The following is a 27,776-nucleotide window of genomic DNA, read 5'->3' on the forward strand; positions in this document are numbered from 1 at the left end:
CTGTCACCCTGGCTGGAGTGCAGTGGCACAATCTTGGCTCACTGCAAGCTCTGCCTCCTGGGTTCATACCATTCTCCTGTCTCAGCCTCCTGAGTAGCTGGGACTACAGGTGCCCGCCACCACGCCTGGCTAATTTTTTTGTATTTTTAGTAGAGATGGGGTTTCACAGTGTTATCCAGGATGGTCTCGATCTCCTGACCTCGTGATCTGCCCACCTTGGCCTCCCAAAGTGCTGGGATTACAGGCACGAGCCACCGCACCTGGCCTAAGCTATTTCTTTAAGTAACATAATTACCTGCCAGTTATAAAGAGTCCATTTACCTAAAATGAAGAAACCTTGACAACCATGTGAAAGGTCAGACAGACCTAGGCCACTTTCCTAATATTTCTCCAGTTGTTTTCCCTTTTTTATAAAGAGGTAACTTTAACGTCCTCTTAAAAGCTTTTGTAAAACCGGTAAAACTCTATTTTCCTCTAAACGTTAGTTCATTTACGGTGTTTGAAGTGTGCCTGTGAACTCTTCATGGTGCGTGTGTTATGTTTGTCTTATGTTCTACCCTTCATTTTGTTTCCATGTGAAAGAGGTATGTCCCTTTTTTTTTTTTAGCTTCACTTAAAAAAAAAAAATAGACTTTTAGAGCAGTTTTAGGTTCACACCAAAAAGTACCGGGATTTTCCGTATACCTCCCCCAGCATGTTATCCCCACTGTCGACAAACCCCTGCCTTCAAAGAGTGGCAGTGGTACATGTGTTATAATCGATGAACCTATATGCACGGGTCGTTATCACCCAGAGGCCCTGGTTTACATTAGGGTTCATTCTTGGTGGTGTACATTCTATGGGTTTCTACAAATATGTAAGATGACATGTATCCGCTATTACAGTATCATTCAGAGTAGTTACACTGCCCTAAAAATCCTCTGTGCTCTGCCTGTTCTTCCCTCCCTCCCCTTTAGTTCCTGGCAACCACCAATCTTTTTACTATTTCCATTGTTGTGCCTTTTCTAGAATGTTGTATAGTTGAATCACACAGTGTGCAGCCTTTTCAGACTGGCCTCTTCTACTTAGTAATAAGCATTCACCTTCCTCCATGTCTTTTCTTGGTTTGATAGCTCATTTCTTTTTACAGCTGAGTAATATTGCATCATCTAGATGTACTGTAGCTTATTTATCTAGTCATATCCTGGAGAACTGTGTCCTTTTTTAATGGGTTCAAAGGCATAATTAGGAAATAGTCAAGTTTACACTGTTCATTCACTGTCCTAGTTGAAAACTGCCTTACTTGTCTTCATTTTTACTTCTCTAGAAAAAGCACTAAGAGTTTTCCTTGCCATTTGCTGTTCTTTAAAGAAACCTTCTTATTTAGTGATACATCTCCTCCAATAGCTATACTTAAGAAACTACTCAGAAAATGTTCTCTAGGCTTGATGGATGAACTAACAAAATGTAAATCAGAAGGCTGGAGGTAATTTGTATTGAAGTCTATTCCCCTAAAAACTTCTGATTTCCAACCCCCCTGTTCATGGAAAGTTTAAGCTTCTAGAATCTAGTTGTATGGAGGCCTGTGGTTCCCTGGCCTTCTGACTGCCACAATCGCCTACATGATTATAGATGCTCCTTGACTTACACTGGGGCCATGTCCAGATAAACCCACCATAAGTTGAAAATATTGTAAGTTGACCATGTATATGGTCACCTAACCTACTGAACATCATAGCATTTCCTAGCCTACCTTAAACATGCTCAGCACACTTGCATTAGCCTCTAATTGGGCAAAATCATCTTGCAACAGTCCATCATACAATATCAGTTATTTACCCATGGAATCTCGTGGCTGACTGGGAGGTGTGGCTCACTGCCACAGTTCAGCATTGCCACAGAGTGTCATACCACATGTCACTAGCCAGGGAAAAGTTCTAAATTCAGAATTTGAATTATGATTTCTACCAAGTATGTATCACTTTTGCACCATTAAAATCTGCTCAAGACAGGTTTGAATAATCCTCCTTTCATGGTTTCTGGCCATTCTGTAGACCCTCTCTAAGAAGATACCACTCTTTAAGAATAGTTTGACAGTCAAAAACTAGAGCAGCCTAGAAAGCTGAAATGTGAGTGTTAATGCCCAGAAGATGTCTTCGAGCGAGAAATGAGGAATATTTGAAGTTGCCCAGCAGTTTCTCTTAGTTTCTCAGAGAGACATAGCTTCACTTTAAAACTTGGAGCAGAGGTTGGTTCCAGATGGTTTTAAATTGCTGTGTAGATGGAGTTGGGCAGAAAACTCAGAAAGCGCAGGTACTCTTCTTTTAAACTTTAAAACATAGAGCATTCCTAGAGGAAAGAGAATCTTTCACCACGAGAGACTCAATCAGATTTTGTATGTAATGTGGAGGGAGGGTTGCAGGGCAAAGCACCAGTAACTGCCCATCTCTTCCCAGTGAATATTGGAAGACCTAATCTCTGCACCTTTTCTACATGTAATTATCATGGTCACAGGCTTCTCTTCCAGGTATTTTTAGCTTTTACAAGTTACAGATTTGAATCTGTCTCAATCTTTCTTCTCTTGAGACTAAGATCTTAATCTTCATACTTAAGCTCATTTTGGATGTAATTCATGTCATGATTCATCTATATTTCCTGTGAAGTCACTGAAATGTGCTGTATCTTTATGTCTTCAACTTGGAGGTGTGCAAATATCACCTAATCCAGCAGTTGAGAGTATTTCTGAAACATTTCTGCCTTGCTTAGGATCTTTGTTTTTGTCATTGGTAGATTGCAGAAGAAAATTTATTTAAGGGCCCAGATGGGGAAAAAAAAAAATGAGAGTGGGCTTTTGAACACACAGTTCACAGGCCGGATAACCAGTGACACTGAATAGCACTCATATTTTCCTTTTCTTCCCTGGCAGGTAGACACCTGGGTTCATTCAGCACAATCCCAAGCACTGGCAGGCTCACCGGCTTAAAGATCATTTTTTGTTTTTTTTTATGGAACAGAGATCAAAACTCTGAAATCTTCTTTTGAGAATGGACTAATGAGAATTCTTAGATTTCAAAAATGAAAATAGAGAATATTATGTGTGGTTTCAAATCCTATAGTTCTGACCTACGCACATCACAAAGAATGCCCCTTGAAGTTAAAAAGTGGGAGGGTGGGAGAGTTTCGAATAAATTAAATAAATTGGTATTTTAGTTATAATGTAATAGTTGCACTTGTTGCTTCAGACCACACGTGTAGCCTCAGTGGTTTTGTGTTGTAGATGATAAGGACTACCAACCACCAGAAGAAGAATTCTTTGCCAAGGGTGGCATGGCAAGGTGTCCATCCGCCTGCGAACAGGGTTTTGACTATTCAGTATTTGACTGGGCAGTATTATTCAGTGTAATACTTCTTTCTCTTTTTTCAGATGTCCTCAGTCTTCCCTGTAATACTGGTTTCTGAAAAGTGTAGTTGTGAAACCTCAGATATCTGACCACCAGGAAATGCTGTTGGGAGGCTCCTTGGCATTTATAATAATAGCAATAAACCCAGACTCGGTAAAGATAGTTACTGTGATTTCAGGTTTTGGGTAAACAGACAGGCAGCCATAAGATCAATGTCGCAAGCCAGAGCAGGTGCGCAGGCAGTGGTTCCCTGATATTACCCCTGTTTCAGTATTCATGAGTCTCTTGAAAGGCTGACTTAGGTCCGTATGCAACATGGGCAGTAGGAATTATGAGCACAGAGAAGCATCTTCTCCAGAAGTGAGGTAGGATGGAATCTACCCAACTGTGCCCAAAAAATGCTTTCAAGACAGTGGCCTCCCCTCCCTCCTGTTTTTTAACTCATCCTGAGAACTCCCAGGAAGTATTATGGGTATGAACTAAATTCAGTTACTATTGTTTTCTACTCACTAAATGTCTCATCTTTGACATTAGTATGTGACACCATATGCAAAATTGGTTCAGGTTTCCATTTGGAAAAACTCTGTGAGAAACTTGTTATGCCAGGAGGTCACCGTGCTCCATGTGGGGAGTCTGCAAATGGGTCCCACACTTGTGCCTCCCACTTTCCTGGGCTGGCACCTGGGGAGCGAGCCCGCCACCCAACTGAAGAGGTCACGGTCTTGTCCTAATTGGCCAGAAGAGTTGTTTGGGCTCCTGAGGCTTGCGAGAGCTGGATTTAAAACAACAGGCTTTGATACCTGAGGCAAATGGTGCCTTTCGTATAAAACTGTACAACTGAGGAGACAAGACAGTTCCAGCCACTGTGGCATCACAAAGCACAGGTGATCAATTGCCCTTGCCCCTCCAGGTCTGCACTGTGTATGCCTTTTTTTTGAGATGGACTTTCGCTCTTGTTGCCCAGGCTGGAGTGCAGTGGCACAATCTCAGCTCACTGCAACCGCCGCCTCTCTGGTTCAAGCGATTCTCCTGCCTCAGCCTCCTGAGTAACTGGGATTACAGGCATGTGCCACCACACCTGGCTAATTTTTTGTATTTTTAGTAGAAACGGGGTTTCACCATGTTCGCCAGGTTGGTCTTGAACTCCTGACCTCGGGTGATCTGCCCACCCCAGCCTCCCAAAGTGCTAGGATTACAGGTGTGAGCCAACACACTCAGCCAGCACTATGCATATCTTAATCCAAACCCCTCTCAGACCAACAGTATTTGTCTGTTTGTTGACAGAGCTCTTTGAGGATAGAACTTGTGTCTTACTAGTTACTCTGTCCCTAGGTTCTGAGGTAGTACCCGGTGGTTCCTGGAATATAGTAGATGCTCAGTAAATATCATCTGGGTGATGGGGGGAGTGATAAAAGTATTGCAAATAATTTTGGCAGATTTAGAATCTGTGTTAGGCTGTTCTTGCATTGCTGTAAAGAAATACCTGGGGCTGGGTCATTTATAAGAAAAGAGATTTAATTGGCTTTTGGTTCTTCAGGCTGTTCAGGAAGCATAGTGCTGGCCTCAGCTTCTGGTGAGGGCCTCAGGAAGCTTACAGTCATGATGGAAGGTAGAGGGGGGAGCAGGAGTGTCACATAGCAAGAGAGGGAGCAAGACAGAGCTGATGGCGAGATGCCACACTCAACCAGATCTCACGAGAACTCACTGTCATGAGAACTCACTCATTATCATGAGCACCAAGCCATGAGGGATCCACCCAGGACTCAAACACCTTCCACGAGGCCCTGTCTTCAACACTGGGAATTACATTTCACCATGAGATTTAGAGGGGACAACATCCAGACTGTGTCAGAGTCTCAAAAAACAAAAACAGAATAGTAAATTTTCCCGGTGACATGATATTCTAATCAATGGAAAAGAAAATGTCTGTTTTTCATGTTGATTATTCATGGAGATACACAGGTGGCTCTTTCTTCGTCTAATGAGACTTCCATTAACATGAGGCTCTTCCTGCTTACGGAAAAATGATGAATTCTAGCTTTAAATCCACATTTTTTTCACAGCTTTTATTTCTAAACTATGCTCTTCATTAAGAAGCTTCTCATCATTTGCGTCTCAGCCAAGTGTCCCCTCCTTGGACAGCCCTCCCCCAAATGGGCCACCAAGCTTCACAGTCACATTACCCTGTTTTGTTTTCTGCAGAAGACTTAATCACTCCTTGTATTTTCTTGCTTATTCATTTATTGTCTTGTGTTTGATGTAAAGCTTCAAGAGAGCAGGGCCTTGTCTGCCTTACCTTCTGTTGTGCCCCTATCACATGGCAGGCAGTAGTCACTTATCAAATACATTGTGGATAGACTGCCGAGTGGCCAGTGCTCCAGACAAACCCTAGAGGAAAGGAGACATCTAATCTGTGCTAATGTTCTTTGCTAGTTCTGCAGTATCACATAGAAGTCCCATTCACCACTGGAGGAGAGGGGGGGGACAATATTTTGTAATAAAGAAAAAATGTCACCAACAAATGTCCTTTGCTTCTCCTCCCTGCTTTGCCAGCCATACAGATTATAAGTGGCGCGGGGTTGCCTGGGCTTGCCTTTGGTTGTGAAATGTACACCCCGAGACCATCTCAGATCCCAGAGCCATTAGTGCCACTGAGTGTGTGGTCTCTGCATGCATTGGGTAGGGGCAGTGGGCAGAGACCTTCAGAGCTGGTTGGCTGGGCTGCTCTGTGGGGATCTGGACCCGCTCACACACTCCGGGCCACTAAGACTCAACGTTTGTGCCTTGGCAAAATTATGAATGGCCACGTATCAGGAACTTTAGAGGTGCTTAGGAATTGTCAAAGCTTTAATTATTTCACCCAAGACTGTCAGGAAACCACTCTGTCGAGTATTGGGGAAGAATGGCTCTTTGAGCACACAGCTACAGGAGGGACCAGGGAAGGGGAAGCAAGGGACATTAATCTCACATCCCAGCTTGTGAATCAGGGGACTGGCCGCTGTCCCCTCTGTTCTCATTGCATTTTACCCCTCTTGTCTACTGTGTTATTTTTCTCTTTTCTTGTCTCCTGTTATCACGAAGTAAGGATCTTGTTGTGTAGTGATCTTAGGGGGAAAGCAGACAGCGCATAGAATGTGCGTTAGGCTTGATGTTAGCCTTCAAGAATGCCAGAAGCTGGAGTGAAGGATTGTTTCTTTATAAACACAAGGAAAATTCACAAGTTGGCATTTCTTAGTAAAACATGATGAACAGAATGTACTTTCTGTAGAAATGTTCGTATATCTGAATAGAATTCCATTCCACTCCGTGATGCTTCTCCTCCAGTGAGGGAAGGAGGGAGGACAGTGCTGCAAGTGGGCCCAGATTCCAGCCTGCCTGACCTCCGCGGCCCTCACAGAGCTATGCCACTCTTGCACCGTTTCCCGAAGAGCTCAGCCGTGTGGAAATCAGTGACAAAAGTAATTGCTGCCTCCATATATGATTTCTTTATACTTGGTGCAGAAAACTTGCCTTGAGCAAAGCAGCATATGAGTTGCAGAGAGAGAAGAAAGTGTTTTTTAAGCGAAGGAAGATTCCCGGGCTTCTTTACCTTTCTGCTTGAGGGTCTTTCTTTACCTTTCTGGAACCCTTTCTTCCTAAGCAACTGAGACAGGACCTGACAGCCAGTTCAGCCCAGCCTTTGCCCAGCAGAGAGCGAGGATGCTCCTGGGAAACAGGGAGTGCTGACTGCCCTCCTTCCCACCTCCCACTCCTGTGTTGCTGCTTCCCTCCTCTGCTGGTTAACCTCTTGGCAAGGACGAGCACATCACACACAAGTAGAACAAGGAAGAACCAGTGTTGTTTCAAAGAAGAGCATATGGAGAAGGGAGGGTGGAAACAATGTTGACAATATATCCATTACTAAGTTCCCTTCAAAATAAAGGCAGGGAATAATTAGGTGGAAAATTACCCCCACTTCTAAAGGTGGTAGGTAGCATGGAAAATTGGTGTAGCTGTAATTGTTAGAGATGCGGTAAGAGCTGCATTTGTCCAGAGTCTCAAAAGTCTGTCAGTCTCCTTCAAGGCCAAATTTACTAGCTGTCTTAGTCCCGATGCCAGCATTTCACAGCCACCCAAAGGGATGTGGGAATAAAAATTACAGGTGCATTTGGTTAATCATGCCCCCTTACTTAACATAATTGCAGGCTCAGACAGCCAGGTGGTCATTATTTTGATTGGTCTAATTAGTCAGATGTGTTCACAAGCAGCTGCATGCAATGTTCTGGGCAGGTTCAGAAAAGCACATTAAAGAAAGTCCAGTTGAAGCCTTTTTAGAACTTGTCCTCAGATGCATGATAAGTTCTTAACAACGAGTCTTATTACTGACATAAACACTTAAGTACCTTGATGAGAGTTTAAGGAGAAAAAGAAATGGAAAAGGTCCATTCATAGCCAAAGGAAAACCACTCAACATTGAATACAGGATGGGTGAGTGCTTTCTGCTTTAGCCATTGATAAAACCATCTTATTAGGTCAGAAAGGTAGTCCAGCCACTGTGTTTGTGCTTTGTATATAAAATAACATTCTCAATCTCAAGTAGCAATAAAAACAAAGTTAGTCTTACTGCATTTTATAATCAGTTGGTATTTGAAGCATCTCAAGCTTGTGGTGCTCAGCTTAGATGTGTTGCTCAGTAAGCTTTATAAATCAGGATGGAGATTGCTCCAATACTTCTTACAGCAACGTAAAGCCTGCAACACTTTTAAAAAGAGGAAAGTCTCCCCTGAAGCAAATGAGAATTTATCCTGCAACAGTCAGACCTGGCTGTACTCAAGCACCCTGGAAGAAAACCGTGAAATTACAATAGTGTACAGAGGCTTGATTCTCATCTCCCTGCCATCCCTGCCCTTACGTGCTGGCCGACTTCTCACTAGTACAGACTCGGCTGCTTCTTACAAACCTCCATTTTTCCAGCTATATCCCTTTTGGGCAACTGCAGCCTCATGTTTTCTTTTTCCATTAAGAGCAGGAAAAATTATCTTGGCCACTGTGGGAGGGGATGGTGGTTCCTGTGCTGACTGAGTCACTGGGAGGAGCAGTACGGCCTGTGTACTGACTGACTGACTCTGGGAGGGGCAGTGCTGCCTGTGTCCTGACTGACTCTGGGAGGGACAGTGCTGCCTGTGTCCTGACTGACTCTAGGAGGGACAATGATGCTCATGTACTGGCTGGCTGACTCTGGAGGGACAGTGGTGCCCGCGTTGTGGCTGGCTGACTGTGGGAGGGGCAGTGCTGCCTGTGTCCTGACTGACTCTGGAGGGACAGTGCTGCCTGTGGACTGACTGACTCTGGGATGGTGCCCGTGCTGTGACTGACTGACTGACTGACTCTCTGGTTTTGTTTCTGTTTAGATGAGTTCTGGTTCTCCGATGGGTCCTTATCAGATAAGTCCAAGTGCGCAGACCCTGGCCTGATGCCCCTCCCGGACACAGCCACAGGGTTAGATTGGACCCACCTCGTGGACGCTGCACGGGCATTTGAAGGTAAAGAGTCACCAGTCTCTGGCCTCACCCCTTACCCTGGGAGTCCTTTCCTGCAGGGCCTGTTTGGCATCTTAGGGGAGCGCGTCTGTCTCCCATCGTCTGATTAAAGTTTTGAATCCTTTGCCTTGTTGTACGATGAAAACAAGCAGGGGCTGGCTTGGGCTACGACTAAGGACATTTCCTGAGGGAGACCATGTCATTTAGTAAAAGGAGCACTAGGCAAGAAGTCTGAAAATCTGAATTCTAGCTCTGGCACCATCTGTGACCTGGGTGGGACCTCTGTTTCCTATCTGAAAAGTAGAGGTGATTGTATGGGGAGCACCTTGCGTCTTTCCTCATAGCGTACTGAGGTATAATGTAAGGGACACATTTAAAAGGCAGGAGCTGCGGGGCTCACCCGGACGAGCACAGGCTGAGGAGTCCAGTCACTTGGTATAAACACAGACTCTGGCATGATCGGCTTGACCCATGCAAGTGTCTCCACCTGTCGAGGCCTCGGCTTCCTCCTCTTAAAATGCGGGTCAGTGAGGGTAGGTGGGCTAGCCAGTCTCTAAGAGCCATCCAGCTGCCACACTGTCTTCTGTCATTTTTGGTTGAGGCTACCCCTTCAGGAACACCTTTGTGCAGCTCGCAGTTAAAGGGAGACAAAACAAGGAAGATGCTTGCTTCACGTGCAGCTCGGGACCTCACGGTGATACCATATAAACCTGTGGCGCTCAGGATCGTGACTTGACTTTTTGCCCTTTGTCGCTGCATTCTTACTCAGTGAGTTTTTACGATGGCAGGCTCTGGCACTGGGGAACCTGGCGGCTGGGACTGACAAAGGAGGCAGGATCATTTTAGTAGGCGTTAACACCCTGCGCTCTGTGAGACTCTCATGGTGTAACCGAGTCACAGCATCCTGGAGGCACCCGAGTCCACTGCTGCCTTCTCAGGCCTGAGGGCCCTTCCTTCTCTTTCTCCCCATTTCTCTTCCTTTCTCAGTCTCTGCTAGCACAGCCCCGTTACCTGTGACACCAGGCCTCAGGAAACAAAATCAAATTCTTTTCCCAGGAGGGGAGGTGCATTTGAAGTCAAAATGCAGAAGGTTGAGGTTTCACTGCCCCTCATCTGTGACCAGCTTAACACGTTAGGGAGGCCCAGTGGTGGCTTTGCTCTGCCCAGTTGGTATCAGTGCCTCTGGTCCTGAGCCTCTGGGAACAGGAGTTGGAATCCACTCTCAGGTGGACACGAGGGAAGTAGGTGAAAGGCAGCTTGCTAGGAGGAAGCTTCTGCAACATGAATATGCGCTCACTGCTTCCTAAATGGAAGGAACGAGACTGCTTTCTTTATAAACCACTCACTCCTTGTAGAAATTTCAGAAGAGCCCTGTCTGCCTTGTGGGGAGACCTTCATTCTCTGATGTTACCAGAAGTTAGTTGCGTATTTTAGAAGCCCCAGGCTGGTGGTCTAGTTGTTTCCTGGGCTCCCCATGCTTCTAGCACTTGCTTGTACATGACCCAGCACCAGAGCACAGGAACACTGTCTTTACCTCTGTCCAGAGCAATCTAGGAGCAGGTAACACCGTTTTCTCTTTCTCTGGGGTGTTCTTTACACACTACAGTCTCTCACTCTGACCAGATCTTTCTGCCCCAGGAGAGATAAGACCAGAGATAAGATCTCTGTGTGGCCTCACTGTGTAACTATCTGCAGAGTACTTAACACACTGAATTCTGCTTCTTTCACATGCCTGTCGCTCAAGACATGAGTTTCTTAAGGGAGGGCTGCCTCTGTTATTATTCTATCTGTATTTATCGGATACATATCAAGATAAACAAATGAGAAGTGCTAATAATGAGAAGTAGGTATTCAATATGCACAGTTTTGTGCAACCCAGAACTATCCCAGCTCATATCACAGCTCTCAACATCTTAGATCCTTCTGCATTTTGTGATCACCTTTCAGATTTAAAACAATTATTTGTCACCTTATCTCTGTATCTGCCCTCATGTATGTCTGTACTTGGTTCCTTTCCACCCCTTTCAAATATTCCTTCAGAATAAAATGACTGCTAGAAAATGCATTTTTTCAGGGGCTTAGACGAAGGCAAAATGGTGCATGGACTGAATGATGAATTTAGGGATTTTGGTCATAAGCCATTTCTGGGTCATAGGCCTTTGGACAAGTCACTTAGCTACTGTGACATCCACACTTTGTCCCAATACTATTCTAGGTCTTTTACAAATATGAACTCAGTGAATGTTAAATAATAATCCTTTTGGACATGTGCTGAATTAATTTGGGCTTCAGTGTTCTCATCTATAAAATGAAGAACCAAAGAACCTGTAAGGAAGGCTTCATCTCGTCCTAAACCTCTAGTTCTGTGGTTTTGATATCAACAAGTTATTTCTAAGCTGAAGTAAGAGTATAGGTGGTAGTTGGCACAGAAGGGAAAAAGTATGACATGGAAATTCTCCCTAGGCAGTGCCCTCAGGTACATGGATGCCTAAATTAAGCAGAAAATACTGTTGTATTCTGTTTGCCAAAGGAGAAGACTTTGGTTATCTGAGCTCTAACATTGATGGATAAAATAATGTGGAAGAAGTTAATGCTGTGTTTAATTTTTGATGCTACTCCATAGGGTGGCATGTCATGGTGAGACAGTAGCCAGCTTATGAAAATTCAGTTGAGAATGTGTGCCTCCTTTGGCTAATCAGATTCCCTTGTATCAGTGTTGCCTCAGGTTGCATCCCAGTGACCTGCTGCCCTCTCTCCTGAGTTGCATGGTGGTGATGAGCGTGATCAATCTCCTTAGCACTTTAAAGAGAAATGTCTTCAGGTAGATAACCCAGTTGCCCTCCTCATGACTTTTTCTTTTTGTACCAGTTCTCAAGGCCATTTCTGAGCTAGAGTAAATATTATAAAGAAAAGATAGCGCCAAACATGTCGTGTGCTTGTTTATGTCATTGCTACAAACTAACAAAGGCAGTTCTAAAGGCTTATTGCCTCAGTCTTCCCTGGAATAATCCTGTGCGCATATTTCAGTCAATATATCTGAAAACAGGCTTGGAAAATGGAATTTACCTGCCTGTTGGATTGAGATCCCATGATCCCTATAAAATCCAATAGTATAATTGATCCCTAGCCAGACTTGCCTCTCCCCCATTGGTCTACCTCATTTATGCTACACATTTTGGCATATGATATGTTCACCTTCATTTAAGGGCTAAAGTTGACATTGGACACAAGTTTAAGAATTTAGATTTTACTATACCATTTAAAAATAGAGCAGAGGCACCAAATTAAGCTGTCAAATCGTGACTACTTAAATGTTTAAACTCCATTAGTGCAAGGACCATAATAAATAGTATAGTTGTGGGTGAGAGCCAGGCATTCTGTGCACAAGGACTCAGTAAGCTCCCTCCAAAAAGGAGCCATGTTTCCAGACCACATTGCTGACCCTAAGGCAGTGATAATAGATTTAAATGAGAAAAACAGAAGCAAAACACAAAAATATGACCATTTAGAAAGTTTTAAATGTTACTTTAATAATAATTATGCTGGGAAGACTTAATGAATATGACAAGAGTAATTTTTTTAGGATCATGAAAAAGATGCTAACTAAATCTGGACTACACCCAGAGAGGGGGTAGTTCTTAAAGAAAAATATGTTTCAGAAATATTTATTTCAATGGCAAAAAAGGGAAAATTAACCAGCTTCACTGTACTTCAAAAAGATTTCAAGAAAACTGTGAAAGAAAAACACATAAAGGAATGAAATAAGTTGTAAAAAAAAAAAAAAAAATGGCAAATGAAATTACACTGCAATTTATAAATAAAACTAACAACCTCAGTTTTTCTTTGAATATTGATAAACCAATAGCAAATTTGATCCAAAACATAAAAAGTACAAATGAACCATATTAGAAAGAAGGTTAAGTTAACATGAGAAAAAGACAGTGGGACGAAAATGACCTGTGCAGAACTTTGCCATCTCCCTGCAGACGACAATGGGTTCTGCCTTACCCCCCAAACGCCAGACCAACTGCAGTGACTTGTTATTACCTCTAGGATAGGAATGTTACTACTTCTCCCTGGCTTGGATCATGAAGACCTCGTGATCATTTGGGATCTTGCACTCCCCACCATAATGCAAACCAGGCCAGCCTGAGCCATAAAATCTGGTCAAGACGAGTCCCTATCCCTTCTCAAGAATTACATGTTTAGATTTCCTGTAAATCTAAATATGTAAATGTAAAGTATTAGTAATTAGCTGTAGAGGCAGAAGGAAACCTGTCAAAGGACAGTCTAGAGATGCAAGCTCAGAACACCCTCCTTAACTCACGGTAGCACATACACACAATCTGCCCACCTTGGCTGATCCCAGTTGTGGGGCTCTTTATTTACCCAGAAAATTACTTTTCTGTCTTTACTCTAATGGTATAAGATGATGCACTTGATCACTTAATTTTCTGCACACCTTGGCAGCCTACTTGGCTGGTTCCTTCTGCACAAAATACTGGTACACCACCCTAACCCCCAGTTTCTGGCCCCATGTGAATCTCAGTCCTCTATATTTTCTAATTCACATATTCTCTGGGTGACATTTTAAAAAAGAGACATAGAGTTTTTTTAATTACTAAGGAATGTCAAGCAGCTATATAGGAATACATTTGGTGGATAAGGTACTTAGATTATGTCTTGCAAGAAAACATGGCAGAGAGCATAAGAAATGGTCAAAAGCCAAAGTGTGGAAGGCATTGAAAAAGTCACCCAAGAATATCCCCAAATACCAAATATTACCTGAAAATAATAATTTTACAGTTAATTGTTTTCAGAGTTTCAGAGTAATGATGCCCTTTTATATATATTTTTTTGAAATTCAGAAGCAGGGAGAGGTAATAACATTCCTATCCTAGAGGTAATAACAAGTCACTGCAGTTGCATGATAGGATTCTTTCCTAATAAACACATACACACTCGAAAGATAATATAATCTCAGTCTTTAATATTAGTATGAGAAAGCTTAGATGAAATTCAGTAGTAAATTGAAAAGATTATTCATTGTTATTGGCAAGAGTTTAATAAAAGAAAAACTTTAATTAAAAAGTTACAATAGGTGAAGTAATAAAAAGCTGTATCAGTTTGTCCCAAAAAAGTATATCTAATAGAATTAAAACCTATTTCTTCTAAAAATTAAGATTTGAGAGATATCCCCAAAGGCTAATATCTATTTTAATGGTTACATAGTACTTCATGGAAAATGTTTATAAGCAGATTGCTTATGTCCAGAAACTAAGCAAGTGTACTCTTTGAGACTGTGCCCTTTAATTTTTATACTGGAATCTTTGACATTTAAACAAGGAATGCAAAGAAAAAAGGAATCAATGTCGGAAATAAAAAATTTTAGATGGGTTTTATACATAGAAAATACAAAAGATCAAAATGAAGTTTAATTAGAGATTATAAAACAGGTAAATAGGTATTTTGAAATATATTTTTACAAGCATAATTTCAAAGTGTTATTAATTTTTTTAGTTACCTATTGCTGTTTAACAAACCACCCCCAACATTTATGGCTAAAAACTACAATAGTTTATTATTTCTCATGATTCTGTGGGTTGACTAGGCTCAGCTGGGTGGTTCTTCTGCTCCATATGATCTTAGCTGGGGTCCCTCAAGCAGCTGTATGCAGCTGGAGCTCAGTTGGATCTGGAGTATTAAGGAGATTTCACTCACCTGTCTGTGTCTGGAATGGCTGAGGCCTAGTGGGACCCCTGCCTTCAGCAGAGTAGTTGTATTTATTCACATGCTCTTCTATTATTCAATTGCTCTTCTAATTAAGGAATTAGAAGAGCAAAAGCAGAAGCTCTGTGGTGTCTTAAGGCCTGGTTTTGGATGTCCCAGAATATTATATTCACCGCATTCTATTTAGGCCAAAGTAGTCACAAGGCCAGTATTCCAGGGGTGTGACATAGACTCTACCTCTACCTCTTGATGGCAAGAGATGGCAGGTGCACACAGGGAGGGAGGAGTTGTTGGCAGCTGTCTTTGCAGACAACTTTCCACTGTAATAGTCACAGGACACCTTAGATATATCAGTAAGATTGAATTAACATGTTCTTTGAGAAGTAAACCATCATCAGAATTATGAGAGAATTCCAAGGAACACTTTGATATCTGAAAAGTTTTAATATGTAAGACTGAAAATGGATAGAAAACTTCATAGTAAAGATGACAGTTCTTCCTGGATTAACTTGTAGAGTTAATGCAATTTCAAGAAAAATAGTTAAAGAGCTAAATTTGCCTCCATTTGGAAAATAGGTAAATGATATTCAACCAAAAGATCTATTATAACTTAATAATAATTAAAACAGCATAATAACTCAATAGGGATAAGGACTTTTGAAGAAAAATTAAGAGCTCAGACAGAAATCTGAATATATTTAAGGGTTACATGGGAAAGGAATTTATGTATTCCTTTTGGATTTAGGTATTTAAAAAGCCAATTTTAGAAAAAGTAAAAGTAAGATTACAGTTTTGGAAGCAAGATTATGCTTTAATTATGGAGTAGTGACAGAACATACAAAATATAATATGGTCAGATAAAGGTATTTAAATATTTAGACCTTTTATGAACCTGAAAGAGAATGTTAAAATAAAAGAGGAAATATTGGACTTTAGGAAAAGATTTCTAAAGAATGTGATTGTGATAGGTAAAACCAGGATACCTAAAGTACATAAAGGAACTTACCCCACAAAAAAACACCAAACCCACAGTAAACAAATGGTCAAGGCATGTGAATATACATTTCACAAAAGACAAATGCACAATAAATAAGAAGGTGAAAAATGTTCAACCACACATGTAAATTTAAAGAATAATGAGCTACCAGCTCATACTTTTTGAATATGAAAAATGATACAATAGCTCTAGGAAGCTATGAAGAATACTCACAGCTGGTATCATTATAAAGATTATAAAGTGATCCATCTTTATAAGATGTTCAGGCAATATGATAGTATGTTACTAGTGCCAGAAAACTGCACCCACCTTTTAACCAGAAATCTAATTCCTGAGAATTTGCTGACAGAAAATTATTAAAAAGAATCAAAAAGCTTCCAATAGAAAAATATTGGGCATTTAAAAAAATTAATAAGTGATCAAGTAACATATCTTTACCCAAACACCTAAAAAAAAAAAAAAAAAAAAAAACCACACAGTCCTTCATAGGTCTAGAAAGGCAAAAGTAAGTTGGATGCCCTATGCCTCCCCCATGGTGTGAAGATCAAGTTCGAAAAGCTGGCTGAGTCACATTTTAGACTTTGTTTTAATGTATGCAGTTATTTTGTTTATTGGAGGGCAAGACGTGTCCTTCTTACATGTCAGGATTCCTAAGTGAAATTGATGGTCTATCTAGTTCAATAAGATCATAGTTGTGCCACCCTGAAGTGCTTATACCCTTTGTTATGTAGAATCACATCAAGTTTGGGGGTACCTGATAATGTACATAATGGCTTTCATCCCTCGTTAAACATGGTAATGGGAATAAATTCAACTAGAAAACCTGGCTATGGATCAAACAGTGAAGCTGGGGAAGGGAAGTGGAGTCTCTTCAAAATCTCTAGGATTTCAAGTATCTCTCATTCGTCAGAATATCAGAAAGAGGCAGTTGATGTGTTTTTAGCATTTGTTGAATGGATAATGTTGTTTTCAGTGAACACAGGCTTCAAAGGCAAAATGACCAACTGGTGATCTTAGACTCTGGATTCCATGTTGCTGCCCCACGAAGGCCCGTCCTCCTAGGTTTCCACACTTCCCCAGTTGGTAGTGGAGAATACCATCTTCCCGTAGCTGTTTGGGAGCATGGATGTGTGTGTGCCCCTACACAAATATCAATGTGAAACACACATACAGAGTTTGCAATTCACATGCCAGGCACCACTGTGGCAATGAAATGCTCCACATAACCATATTTCCCAAAAATTCAAAGTCTGTATCTTTAATTTGTTGTGTTCTTTAGGCCCTTGACTTCTTAAACAGAGCATAATAAACATCACTTTTTATGGAGAACTTTTTCTGTTACGAAGCTTCAGCTTAAAGTTGATAAAGTTGTTATAGTTATTGACATTTGACCACTGTGTGTATGAGAGAGAGTGTGTGTGTATATGTGTATACAAGTGTAAACAAAATGTGACTTACTGAGTAACTCCTAATGGTAACATAAGTAGTGGGGAAAAAAATGGAAAGATAAATGACTACTACATGGATGAAAAATGCAAAGTCAAATTTGGAATAGTAAATCCATTTAAATTATCTCAAAAGTAAATTAAAATGGTTTCAGGCCAATGCAATAGTTATTTCTTAAATAAAGAATAATTTCAGGACTTTTTCTTGTTAATTACTCATAGGCAGATACTAGACCATTTTCTTTCTACGTGCATGGATGGGCTTCCAAAAGTCTAAACCAGAGAATTTTAGGTGGAAAATAGTATAGTGCAGCATTTTTTTTTTTCCTTTCCTAGTGGCCAGTTAAGTCAATTTTCTGCAGCACAATAAGCACAGGAGTCAGAATCAAAACTTTTAATTTTCTACATGTAGCTACAAAACCCTACTTTGTCTTGAGTTTGCAGTTCTAACAAAGACGTATTTGAACAGCTTTGTTTGTGGACATACATTTAATTTAATCTAGCCTCATACTTGAATGTCCCATTTGGCATGTATCCTATAGCACTGTCGTCCTATTCCTCACCCTAAACAGACATGACGCATTGATCAGACCATTCATCCCCACCTGATCCAGCCTCGGCCTTATGTTGGACAGACATGACGTGTTGATCAGACCATTCACCCCTGCCAATCCAGCCTTGGCCTTATGCTCCACAGACGTGACGCGTTGATCAGACCATTCACCCCCGCCAATCCAACTTGGCCTTATGCGCGACAGACGTGACACGTTGATCGGATCATTCACCCCCACCAATCCAGCCTTGGCCTTACGCTCGACAGACATGACACATTGATCAGATCATTCACCCCCACCAATCCAACCTTGGCCTTATGTTCCTAGTGCTTCAGGCATCATAGACAGGGTCATGGGAGTGACTTGCAGTCATCTGTTTTGCCATCTTGGCTCTAGAATATGGAATAGCCTGTTGACTGTTCATCTTCTTGTTTAGTGCTAAATGTACTAAATAAGGAACTGACATTGAAATAAGTTTGTTATTGTTTTATTTTGTTTTGTGTGTGAGAGATGGAGTCTCACTCTGTGGCCCAGGCTGGAGTGCAGTGGCGCGATCTCGGCTCACTGCATGCTTCGCCTCCCGGGTTCATGCCATTCTCCTGCCTCAGCCTCCCGGGAGCTGGGAATACAGGGAGCCACCACCACGCCCAGCTAATTTATTGTATTTTTAGTAGAGACAGAGTTTCACCGTGTTAGCCAGGATGGTCTCGATCTCCTGACCGAGATCTGGCCGCCTCGGCCTGAAATAAGTTTTTTTAAGAGATTATTTTAAAGGATGGATTGTTTTTTGTGTCAGCCATGCCCAGCACTCCACCTTAGCCAGATCTGCTCGCGCTGGAAAGAACGGGAAAGAAAACCAAAGAGGCTGCACGTGTGGAGTGTGGGTGATGGGATCTGGACCAACCTTAACAATGCATATAAAGCTCCTACTCTTGTGCTTGTCTTTTCTGATGGTTTTGTTTGTGCCATTTGGTTCTATCTCAGTAATTGCTTGATTATTGAATATTTATTGTCACAGAAATAAGCTGTAGGGGCATAAAGCTTCCACTGGAAACTGTCTCTAAGATTAGCTATTTTATAAAGTAGTTTGGTGTCTGTACTTAATCAAGTAGCATTCTCTTTGCATTTCAGCCTCCCAGGCTTTTCAAATCCAAAGTGAAATCCTGTTTGTGAAATTACATTGCTGGCAAAACTCTGGTTTTGGCTTCTTGCCTTCTGACCAGTAGGACCCTGTTTCTCCCTAGGGAATGTCTGAATGACTGCCTATAGCAAATTCTGTTTCTGTTAAATATGTGGGCATTTTATTAATTAAGGTAAAAACAGATGAAGGAAGCTAAGGCATGTTCATCCATGTATTTAGACTTAACCACCAAACCCAAATATATTAAGAAAGATAGAAACGTACCTGAATTATCACTGGCTTGCATAAAATGAGGATGAGTCAATGAAACTCCTAAAAAGTTAGACAAATTTTTACCTGTTTTCTTTTCCATTCCTTTTCTGGTCAGTGATTAAAGTCACTATGGAATAAAAATATATCTCCTAATGATTTTTTAAAATGTGATGTGTTCCCATATTTTGAGCTCTTTACAGAACAGAGGGTTATGTTGGACACCACTGCAGCCCAGACCTCCCCTCCCCACCCAGCCCCTAGAGCAGCTCAAGCCCAGCCAGGATTCTGCCCCCAGCTCTGCTGTGCATGTCACATCATATGTAGAAGTTGGCAGGGCCCCAATTATGTTGTTGACCTTAATTAAATTGCAGATTACTTTATGCAAAAAGCCTACTGTGCAGTACCAAATTGGTAACATGATTCTCTCTCAGGAAAGTATACTTATGTAATGTTTATCATCTTACAGAAGATTTGATGTGTGGAACTTTACAGAAAAGTTAGTTGAAAGACATCTGCCTGCCTAGGGCAGGTGTGTTAGCAAAGGAGCCACGTGGATGGAGAACTCTCAATGCGATCAGTAGCTGGGTGCACTCAGGAGGACCCAGGCCTCTGTCAGGACACTGATGGTGCTTTCAGCACCATGGCGACAACCTGTGCCTTGGCTTTCCTTCATATATTCCTGGCAGCTTCAATGTCACCATCCTTTTTAATTAACTGGAAGTATATGACCTGCCATAAAGCAAATAAGCAGGTAGCCTCATGAGCTGGCTCGTCCAGCAGCCAGAGGGAGGTAGAGTGGGGTAAATTAAGAACAGAGCACCCCTGACACGGACCCAAGTGCAGTCTCTCCAGCATTAATCGATTCATAGGAAAAGGACCGCCACAGCACTAACACACCTGCTACATACCTCAGATTCCTAGTGTAGATACATACATGTGCTCAGAAACCAAGCAGAGAGACTCCAGGGAATGAGGGTGAAGTGATCATTGAATAGATTGCTTGGTTCTCACTTCCATGTGATTCAAAAACAGAATATTTTTCTGCGTGCCATTCAGCATTTCTGGATTACTGTTCTCGGTCAGCGCTCAGCCCCTGGAGCCGGGCCAGTCTGGCGCCCATTCTTAAGACTATTCTATTCCCTTTCCTTCCTACCTCTTAAAACATTGAATGTTAAGTTCCTGGTGCCAAGAATAAAAATGTCCTTGTGCTAAGATAAGGCATTGTAGTCATACTGATAATTGGTACTACTGCTATAAATACTGTGCCCCTCCGATCTTCCTTTAAGGGTTTCTAGTGAGATTACTTAGCTATTATCTCTCTCAGCAGCACTCTCTGTGGATTTGTGGAGTGAGTCATTTAAGTAAGCCCACAGTTGTGTATGCTCGTGGTTGGATCCATGTGTGTATGGCATACCATGTGTCTTCGTTGTACACTACAGTACTGCTTCCAATCAACAGTGAAAACATGAAATGTGTCATCTTATTGCATTGGAGTTACATGATACTGGCTCTCAAGGGTTTCCCCTGGTCCATCGCACACACACACTGTACTTCACATAACCACATTTTGTGGGCCCTCGAGATTCTCAAGTATAGAGAGATACTCCTGTTCATAGGAAAATTCTAAATCTTATTTCAGGTCTTGACTCAGATGAAGAACTGGGGCTGCTCTGTCACCACACGTCCTATCTAGGTGATTGTCTGGGGCTGCTCGTTGGCTCCTGATATCCTGTAACCTTTTCTGTATATTTCGTGTGTCTGCACGTCTGCATGGTTATTCACGCTCTGAGGGTTGGGGGTGCACAGCGGGACATGTGCCCTGGCTATTCTGTCTCCAGAACCTTCTCAGGGTTTGAGGAGAACTTGAGAGAGAGGTCCCTCTCCTTGGTTCTGTCAGTCGAGTCATTATCCAACTATTATTTCACGCATAGCCAGCAGCTTTGGCATTTCTTGGGATGTGGAAAGAAGAAAGCAAATTGGCTCTAGCAAATCCAGTGTCTGCTAATTGTCCCTGTGGCTGTGATGTGCATAGGCCATACAGCCCAGTAGGAGGACAGCCAATCTCCATGCTTTCTCCTTCTCAGAAGCTTGCCTGAATTTGTTTTTCTTTGTTTTGTTCCAAAACAAGGCAGTAACTGATTTGAAGGGGGGAAAAGATTTGATTTATCTACTGCATTTCCACAAAGAAACATTGCCTTGCAGTGATTACTAACCCTTCTTTCTGTGTGTGTTTCTCCCCTCCCCAGACCAGAGGGTGGCATCCTTCTGCACCCTGACAGATATGCAGCATGGGCAGGACCTGGAAGGGGCCCAGGAGCTGCCCTTATGTGTAGATCCAGGCAGTGGCAAAGAGTTCATGGACACGACTGGGTATGTGAGCCCCTGTGGACCCCTCCCTCCTGCTGTTCCAGGCATGATTAGCAAAGATTCGGCTAACAGACTAACCCTGAGCCAGGCAGGTGACCATGTTCCACCGTGCCCTTTCCCAGTCCTGAAGAATCCAGAGAAGGGACTGAGTGGGACTGCTTGGCTCCCTGCCCTGCTGTGGGAGACCGCTTTTAGCTGCATGACCACTTGCTCCATGGGCACCCCCTGCCTGCCAAGACTTGTGACCCTGTGCCCACGGTGGTGAGCCTCACTGTCAGAGAGGGCAAGAAGGGGCCTCAAGGTCAGCGTCTGCTGCCGAATTATTGCAACAGCACCAGGCAGGGATAACTCACCGATTGGCCTTCCACCTGCCAGGCTGCACATGCTCACCAGCCCAGGGCATGGCTCCTCCCAGAACCTGGTCCTTGATCCGGCCTCATGCCCTCCACTGAAATATGTTGGGAACACCCCAGTCTTTCCCCTATATTCATGACATGTTCTTCCCACGTGAAATGTGTATTCTTTATCTGTGTCATCCATTCTTAATTCCAACTTCTGTGTGAGCTGAATATAGAAGTTGGAATTAACTTTGTTAACTTGCATGTTCACACTGGTAACGAGCTTCATAATGTTGTCATCAGAGGGAAAGGCAAATTGGGGAAATTGGTTCCCAGGACTTCATTTGGGTCTACCTTGTCTCCATTGGCTAAACCAATTTAAATCATACATCTTTTGATTTCCTACTGCCCCGTCTATCTATAGAGATTCTGGATCTCTTTTTAAATCAGTGAAGTCCCGGAATGGGCTTTCCAGTGGATCACCTATATGGACGCTTCCATTCTGACATCTTACAATGTATCTGCTTGCTGGGCTCTAAGCACATGAAATAATTCTTTCAAGTGAAAACTTGACCAACAAAATGCTGAATTGACTCTCTTGAGTCTTTCTGATTCTATCCTTATTTGCTAGGGAGCGTTCTCCATCACCACTGACCGGGAAAGTCAATCAGTTGGAATTAATTCTTCGACAACTCCAGACCGACCTTCGGAAGGTAATCTATTGGAAAAGCATAATCAGAACTCTTTCTCTTATAAAACCAGCCCCTTATAACTACTACAGAGAAACTGAAGAGACTCAGGAAAGAAAACTGCCTTACACAAAAACCAATGATAAATACAAACAGATGCTCCTGAGGTCTCACTCCATCTGCTGACCTGCAGCTGATGTATTTCATTTTGCGGGATGCAGGGATCTCAATGGATATGAGTAAATGAGGATTAGCCCTCGATGTGGCTAATCTTCAGGGTGCAGTAGAAGCACGGTGGGCCAGCATTTTTTAGTTCAGTGAGTTATCAGTTGCACCAACTCTGTATGAGCTGACCTCAGAGGAGTCCATTGCTGCCAGAAAGCCTGGTCTCTATGAGTGCTGGTGTCTGTCTTGAGTCAGCTTCACAGCCCTCAGAACTTCTGCTTTACACATCAACCTGCACTTGGTCCGTCCTCAAAAGAAATTAAATCCTGTATCCCACAAATACTTGCTGAGCTCTGTTCCATCAGCCCCATGCTGGAGAGCCAGTTGGCTGTCCAGGAACGGAATGGGGTGCGGTAGCGAGTGGGAGGGTGTCACAGGAAGGTTTTTGTTGTGATGCTTTGGTTTGGCTTTTGAAGAAGGGAGAAATCGTAGCTGGTGAGAATGCTGAGGAAAGGATTCAGTTGGGAGGGAAATCATGATGAGGGTGAAGGGCAAGTGGGTGGAGTTCTGATCTAGTCACAAGGAGGGAAGCTGGCCTTGGATAGGAGTAGGGACAGCTTATACATAGTTACCAGAGTGGAGCAGAGTATGTGTGCGCGTGCACGTGCACGTGTTCATGTATGCAGCACGTTCATTCACATACACAGAGTCCAGACAGAGATGTTGGCAAATTTCTCAGATTGTTTCTTTTTTTTCTAGTCATGAGCTGAGAGTGGTGAGAAGGAATATAAGAGCTTTGTGGATAGAGGATATGGGTGTACCACAGTGTGTAAACTAACCGGGTATATTTGGGAGACTTGCCAAAAAAAGCTAAAGCACATTTGAATTTGGAGCATAAGTTAAAGCGATACCTGTTTTCCTGGTTGTGTGTTTTTTCCCCAGCTTCAGCTCTCCCAGTTTGTCCGGGATGGAGAAGTTTTCTAGGATATGGAACTTTCCATATTAGAACCAGCAAAGTCCCATGCAAGCTGGGATGGCTGGTCACCTTACCTCCAGCTGCAAAGTGTAGAATCGTTGGGGAGTTGAATGTAGCCAATATTAAGATTTAGACAGGAAATCAAAATGAAGAGAGAGACAGACAGACAGACAGACAAGGACCCTGGGGCATGTACAGTGCATGAATAAACCAAAGAACCCGGAGTCCAGGCTGGTTGAAGAGAAATAACATCACTGCTGGGGAATGGCTGGGGCGGACGTGCTGGTGGGCAGTGAAAATAAGAGTAAGATTGATAAGATTGATGGATTCTATCATTACTGGAGGAGGAGATACTGGAGAAATTATTTTTAAAAGACAGAAGGTGATGGTCAAGAAGTGGGAACTTGAAACTTTTAGGAAGAGATGCAGTCATTGACAATAGCACAGTATAGGATGCGGTCATGGGAGTGGGAGTTGAGGAAGGCCGGTTTTGAAGATCACTGGGAGAAAGTGATGGAGAGGCTGAATGGCCAGAGTGTCGGATGGAACATGTCAGTGGATTCGAAATCATCAACACAGATGACAGGAGTGGGATGGGGAGAAAAGAGCAAACCAGGTTCTAGAATCTTCCCGTAATGATGGTTGTGACTGGAGATACAGTAAAATTTTTGCAGCCAGGAGGGGTAGCAGGTCTCATGACCTAATGGCATATTTTTTCAAGGAGCTGGAATTGTAGGAAGGAGCGGAGATCTTGCCTGAACAATAGGGGATGCACTGTCTGCCTGCCCGACCCCCATAGTGAGCTGCTGGGGACGGTGTCCTCAGGAGGGAACCAGGATTCACTTAGAGCGCGAAGACGAAGGGAATTTCAGGAGGAAAGACTGAGCGTGCATAGGGTCTTCATGGCAGAATCCAAGTTCCTTGGGTCATAATAAAAGGGATGTGGAGAGGTGGGCAGCTGAGTCACAGCAGAGATGTTCTGAGCTGTGGGACTCAGACTGCCTTGGGACCGAGAGTCATGGTGAGGAACGTCTGGGGAGAGTCCGTATCCAGGGTGGGCTGCAGTTGCTCCTTACAGCGAAGTGAGTAGCCAGCTCTGATTCAGGCCTCCTCTGGGGACCAGGGTCTTTTGCGCCAGTGACCAGGCAGGTGGTATTGGGGAGGGCCTCGGAAGGGATCAGGAAACGAGGAAACCTTGAGGGCGGGACCAGACATGCCAACGGTGGGGGCCTCCACTCACCTCGCTCAGCGCTCCCGTACAGTGCTGTGGGTGGCATCTGGTGGCATTAGCGGTCGAGTTAGATCCCATTACAGAAATACCGATTGTTACAATCTGACAGTGACCCCTCTATCCATTTAGGGCAAGGCATCCCTTTCAGCGGTGGGGGGTGGGGGGGTCTGAAACTCGTGCTGTACATTTTTTTATTGCTATATGTTGGAAACTCCAGATGTGATTCTTCTGAAAGTCTTGATTATTTTTACATAGTTTTTAATGGCAGACTTTAAGGGTCATTATGGAAATACAGTGTAGCAGGAAAGCTTGATGGAATGAAAGACCTAAGTACATATTTTATTATAAACATAGGTCACAGCTCTGCTGATTCCAATGTTGTACTTAGAAAGTTTTGTGCATCTGTCAAAGGGTATTTATTACCTTTCACCTCACTGTAGTCTCCCTTTTTTGGATAGAGGTGATATAAACGACGATGAACACCTTCCTATACAAAGGCTATCTTAGCACCCTGTGGGAGCAGAGTGGGATGAAAGAACAGGGTGCATGGAGTGTGCATTCCCATCCGTTTGTCATCAGCAGGAATCAGGATCAGGAAGGTTCCCTCACTGAAGAAAGTCACCCCTTCTCCCCTCAAAAAGTACATAAGTAAAAATAAGAGTAAAAGATTCTTGTGGCCCAGCTTAGGAGGAATGAATGTATCAGTCAGTCTCCATGACTCAGTTTATTTCTACTCTGACCAGGAAAAACAAGACAAGGCTGTTCTCCAGGCGGAAGTACAGCACCTGAGACAGGACAACATGAGGCTGCAGGAGGAGTCCCAGACCGCGACAGCTCAGCTGCGGAAATTCACAGAATGGTTTTTCACCACCATCGACAAAAAATCTTAGCCAGTCCGCACCTCCTCAAGGGACCATTGGGAAATGCCCCTTGTCCCTTTGAAGTCACAAACGTGGTTTTTCTGTGTGCTTTCCACCAGTCGTAGATGTTTTTGCTGTTCCATTCTGTGTAGCGCCATTCACCACAGCAGGACAGGGAGCCTCGACTCTTTCTCGGTAGCCACAGCAAAGAGCAGTGCCGATGTGAAGATGAATGAATGTAACTCCTGGTGTGAAGATGAATGTAAACCCTGGCGACAGTTGAGACCTTTTTTCTTTTAGACTCTGCTAAAGCAATGCTCTGGCTTGGGCTTACCTCAAGAGGGAAGATAGTTGGGTTTTATTTCCTATTTATCAGGTGACCTGGTAGAGATGTAAAGCAATTTACCATAGTTTGGGCTTTAGTATTGTAAAATAAACATGAGAACAAATAATCAGACATATACTTTAATGTTAAAGGTGCTCTATTTTTTTGGATGTACAGTAGTTTTATTTCCACAGCCACATTACCATAGCAATAAGAAAGGAGTTATAGTACATAGTTGGAAAAGCTTTGCGGGGGGATTAAAGAAAAAAAGCACTGTTGTGTTTAACACTAGTTCAAATGCAGTTACCTTAGAGACTTATTTATTTGCAGGAACAAATGGTGCCTGAATATTAACAGTGTTCTGATTAAAAACAAACAAACAAAAAAGATATATATGCCTTGTACATGGCTCACCGAGTTGTCAGTAGTCACTTCAACTCTTAGTTCACTTTTGTATAGTTGCTCTGCTGGAAAAAAATGAAAGTGAATCTGCTTAACTCATAGAACTTCCTTGTGTGCTGTGAGCCGGCGGAACCACTTGTACAATGCCAGATTTGTTGATCTTTGTACAGAAGCTTTGATGAAGTGTCTTGTATTTAACACCCTTATTTAAGCTTATTTAACCTTAAATTGTTAATTTTATAAAATTTGGTTTGGCCTGCACTACGATGAGGGTTGGAGGTAGCTGCAGGCTCAGAAGAGACTGAGCTTGCACAGATCAGACCGAGAAGCAGGGTGAGAGATTCTAACGACTGGATGCTGCTAGTAACACGTTGTTTGTATTGCTTTACCATTTTTAACTGTTAGATTTGAGATGAACATACATTTTGCTTTTTTAATAAATGTTTAAAAGAAGTCCACATAAGAAATGGTGCTGTCAGGTGACTAGATTTTTTATGATCTAACATGTCTACAGTCTGACTGTATGTGAATTTATTTCAGGCCATTTAGGACCTTGATTTGTATTAAATACTGTTCAGCTGCCTTCTCACAGAATCCCAGATCGATTTCAGGAAGGGGTACCTAGTAGTTTTTAGTAGCTGTTGTGTGCCAGACACTATTCTCTGAACTTTCCATCCCTCTCATTTAACCCCAACGGTATCCTTCATAGGTAGGAGGTGGGGTTCTCAATTACAACCACATGAGATGTGGCTCAAGTGAAGTAATTTACGCAAGATTGCCTTAAAAAAAAAAAAAAATGTAACACTTTGGTGTTGCCAGCACTTTGGGAGGCCAAGGTGGGCGGATCATGTGAGGTCGGGAGTTCAAGACCAGCCTGACCAACATGGAGAAACCCTGTCTCTACTAAAAGTACAAAATTAGTCAGGCGTGATGGCGCATGCCTATAATCCCAGCTACTTGGGAGGCTGAGGCAGGAGAATCACTTGAACCTGAGAAGCAAAGGTTGCGGTGAGCCAAGATCATGCCATTGCACTCCAGCCTGGGCAACAAGAGCGAAACTATGTCTCAAAAAACAAAAACAGTAACAGTTTGAAAAATTATCGGGAAGAGGTAAACTGTAAATTTGAGTCGAGTGTAAGACAGGAGACACAAAACATGGATCCAGATGTGAAGGGAAACACTGTTAAGGTCCATTGCTCTCAACCTTTGAAGAACAGCATATCAAGAATTCAGAGGAAGCAAACTGACTCTTAGAATTGGCCCTAAAAGGAATTTTCCATATGGGCTTCACATGGGAGGCATGTTGAACAATTAACATTCTCACAGTGGATGTAGCAGTAAGCTTCCTAAAGCTGTTTCATGCAGCTGCCCTCTATGAAATGCACAGGTGCACCTCCAAGATGCA

The 27,776-nt window shown here is 42.8% G+C and overlaps 1 protein-coding gene across 8 annotated transcripts in view; it reads left to right on the forward strand.

Moving 5' to 3' along the window:
- Nucleotides 1-26,838, forward strand: part of SIPA1L2 (signal induced proliferation associated 1 like 2) — a 232,304-nt gene extending 205,466 nt beyond the window's left edge. For all 8 annotated transcript variants that reach the window (XM_023191817.3, XM_023191815.2, XM_023191811.2 and 5 more), the window contains 4 exons: nt 8,771-8,902; nt 21,265-21,388; nt 22,355-22,436; nt 25,528-26,838. In XM_023191817.3, the coding sequence (XP_023047585.2) occupies nt 8,771-8,902; nt 21,265-21,388; nt 22,355-22,436; nt 25,528-25,674 (485 nt within the window). In that variant the 3' untranslated portion in view covers nt 25,675-26,838. The remainder of the gene's footprint in view (nt 1-8,770; nt 8,903-21,264; nt 21,389-22,354; nt 22,437-25,527) is intronic.
- Nucleotides 26,839-27,776: the final 938 nt, after the last annotated feature.

This window comes from Piliocolobus tephrosceles, chromosome 1 (genome assembly GCF_002776525.5).
Source record: "Piliocolobus tephrosceles isolate RC106 chromosome 1, ASM277652v3, whole genome shotgun sequence".
NCBI classification, from domain to species: domain Eukaryota; kingdom Metazoa; phylum Chordata; class Mammalia; order Primates; family Cercopithecidae; genus Piliocolobus; species Piliocolobus tephrosceles.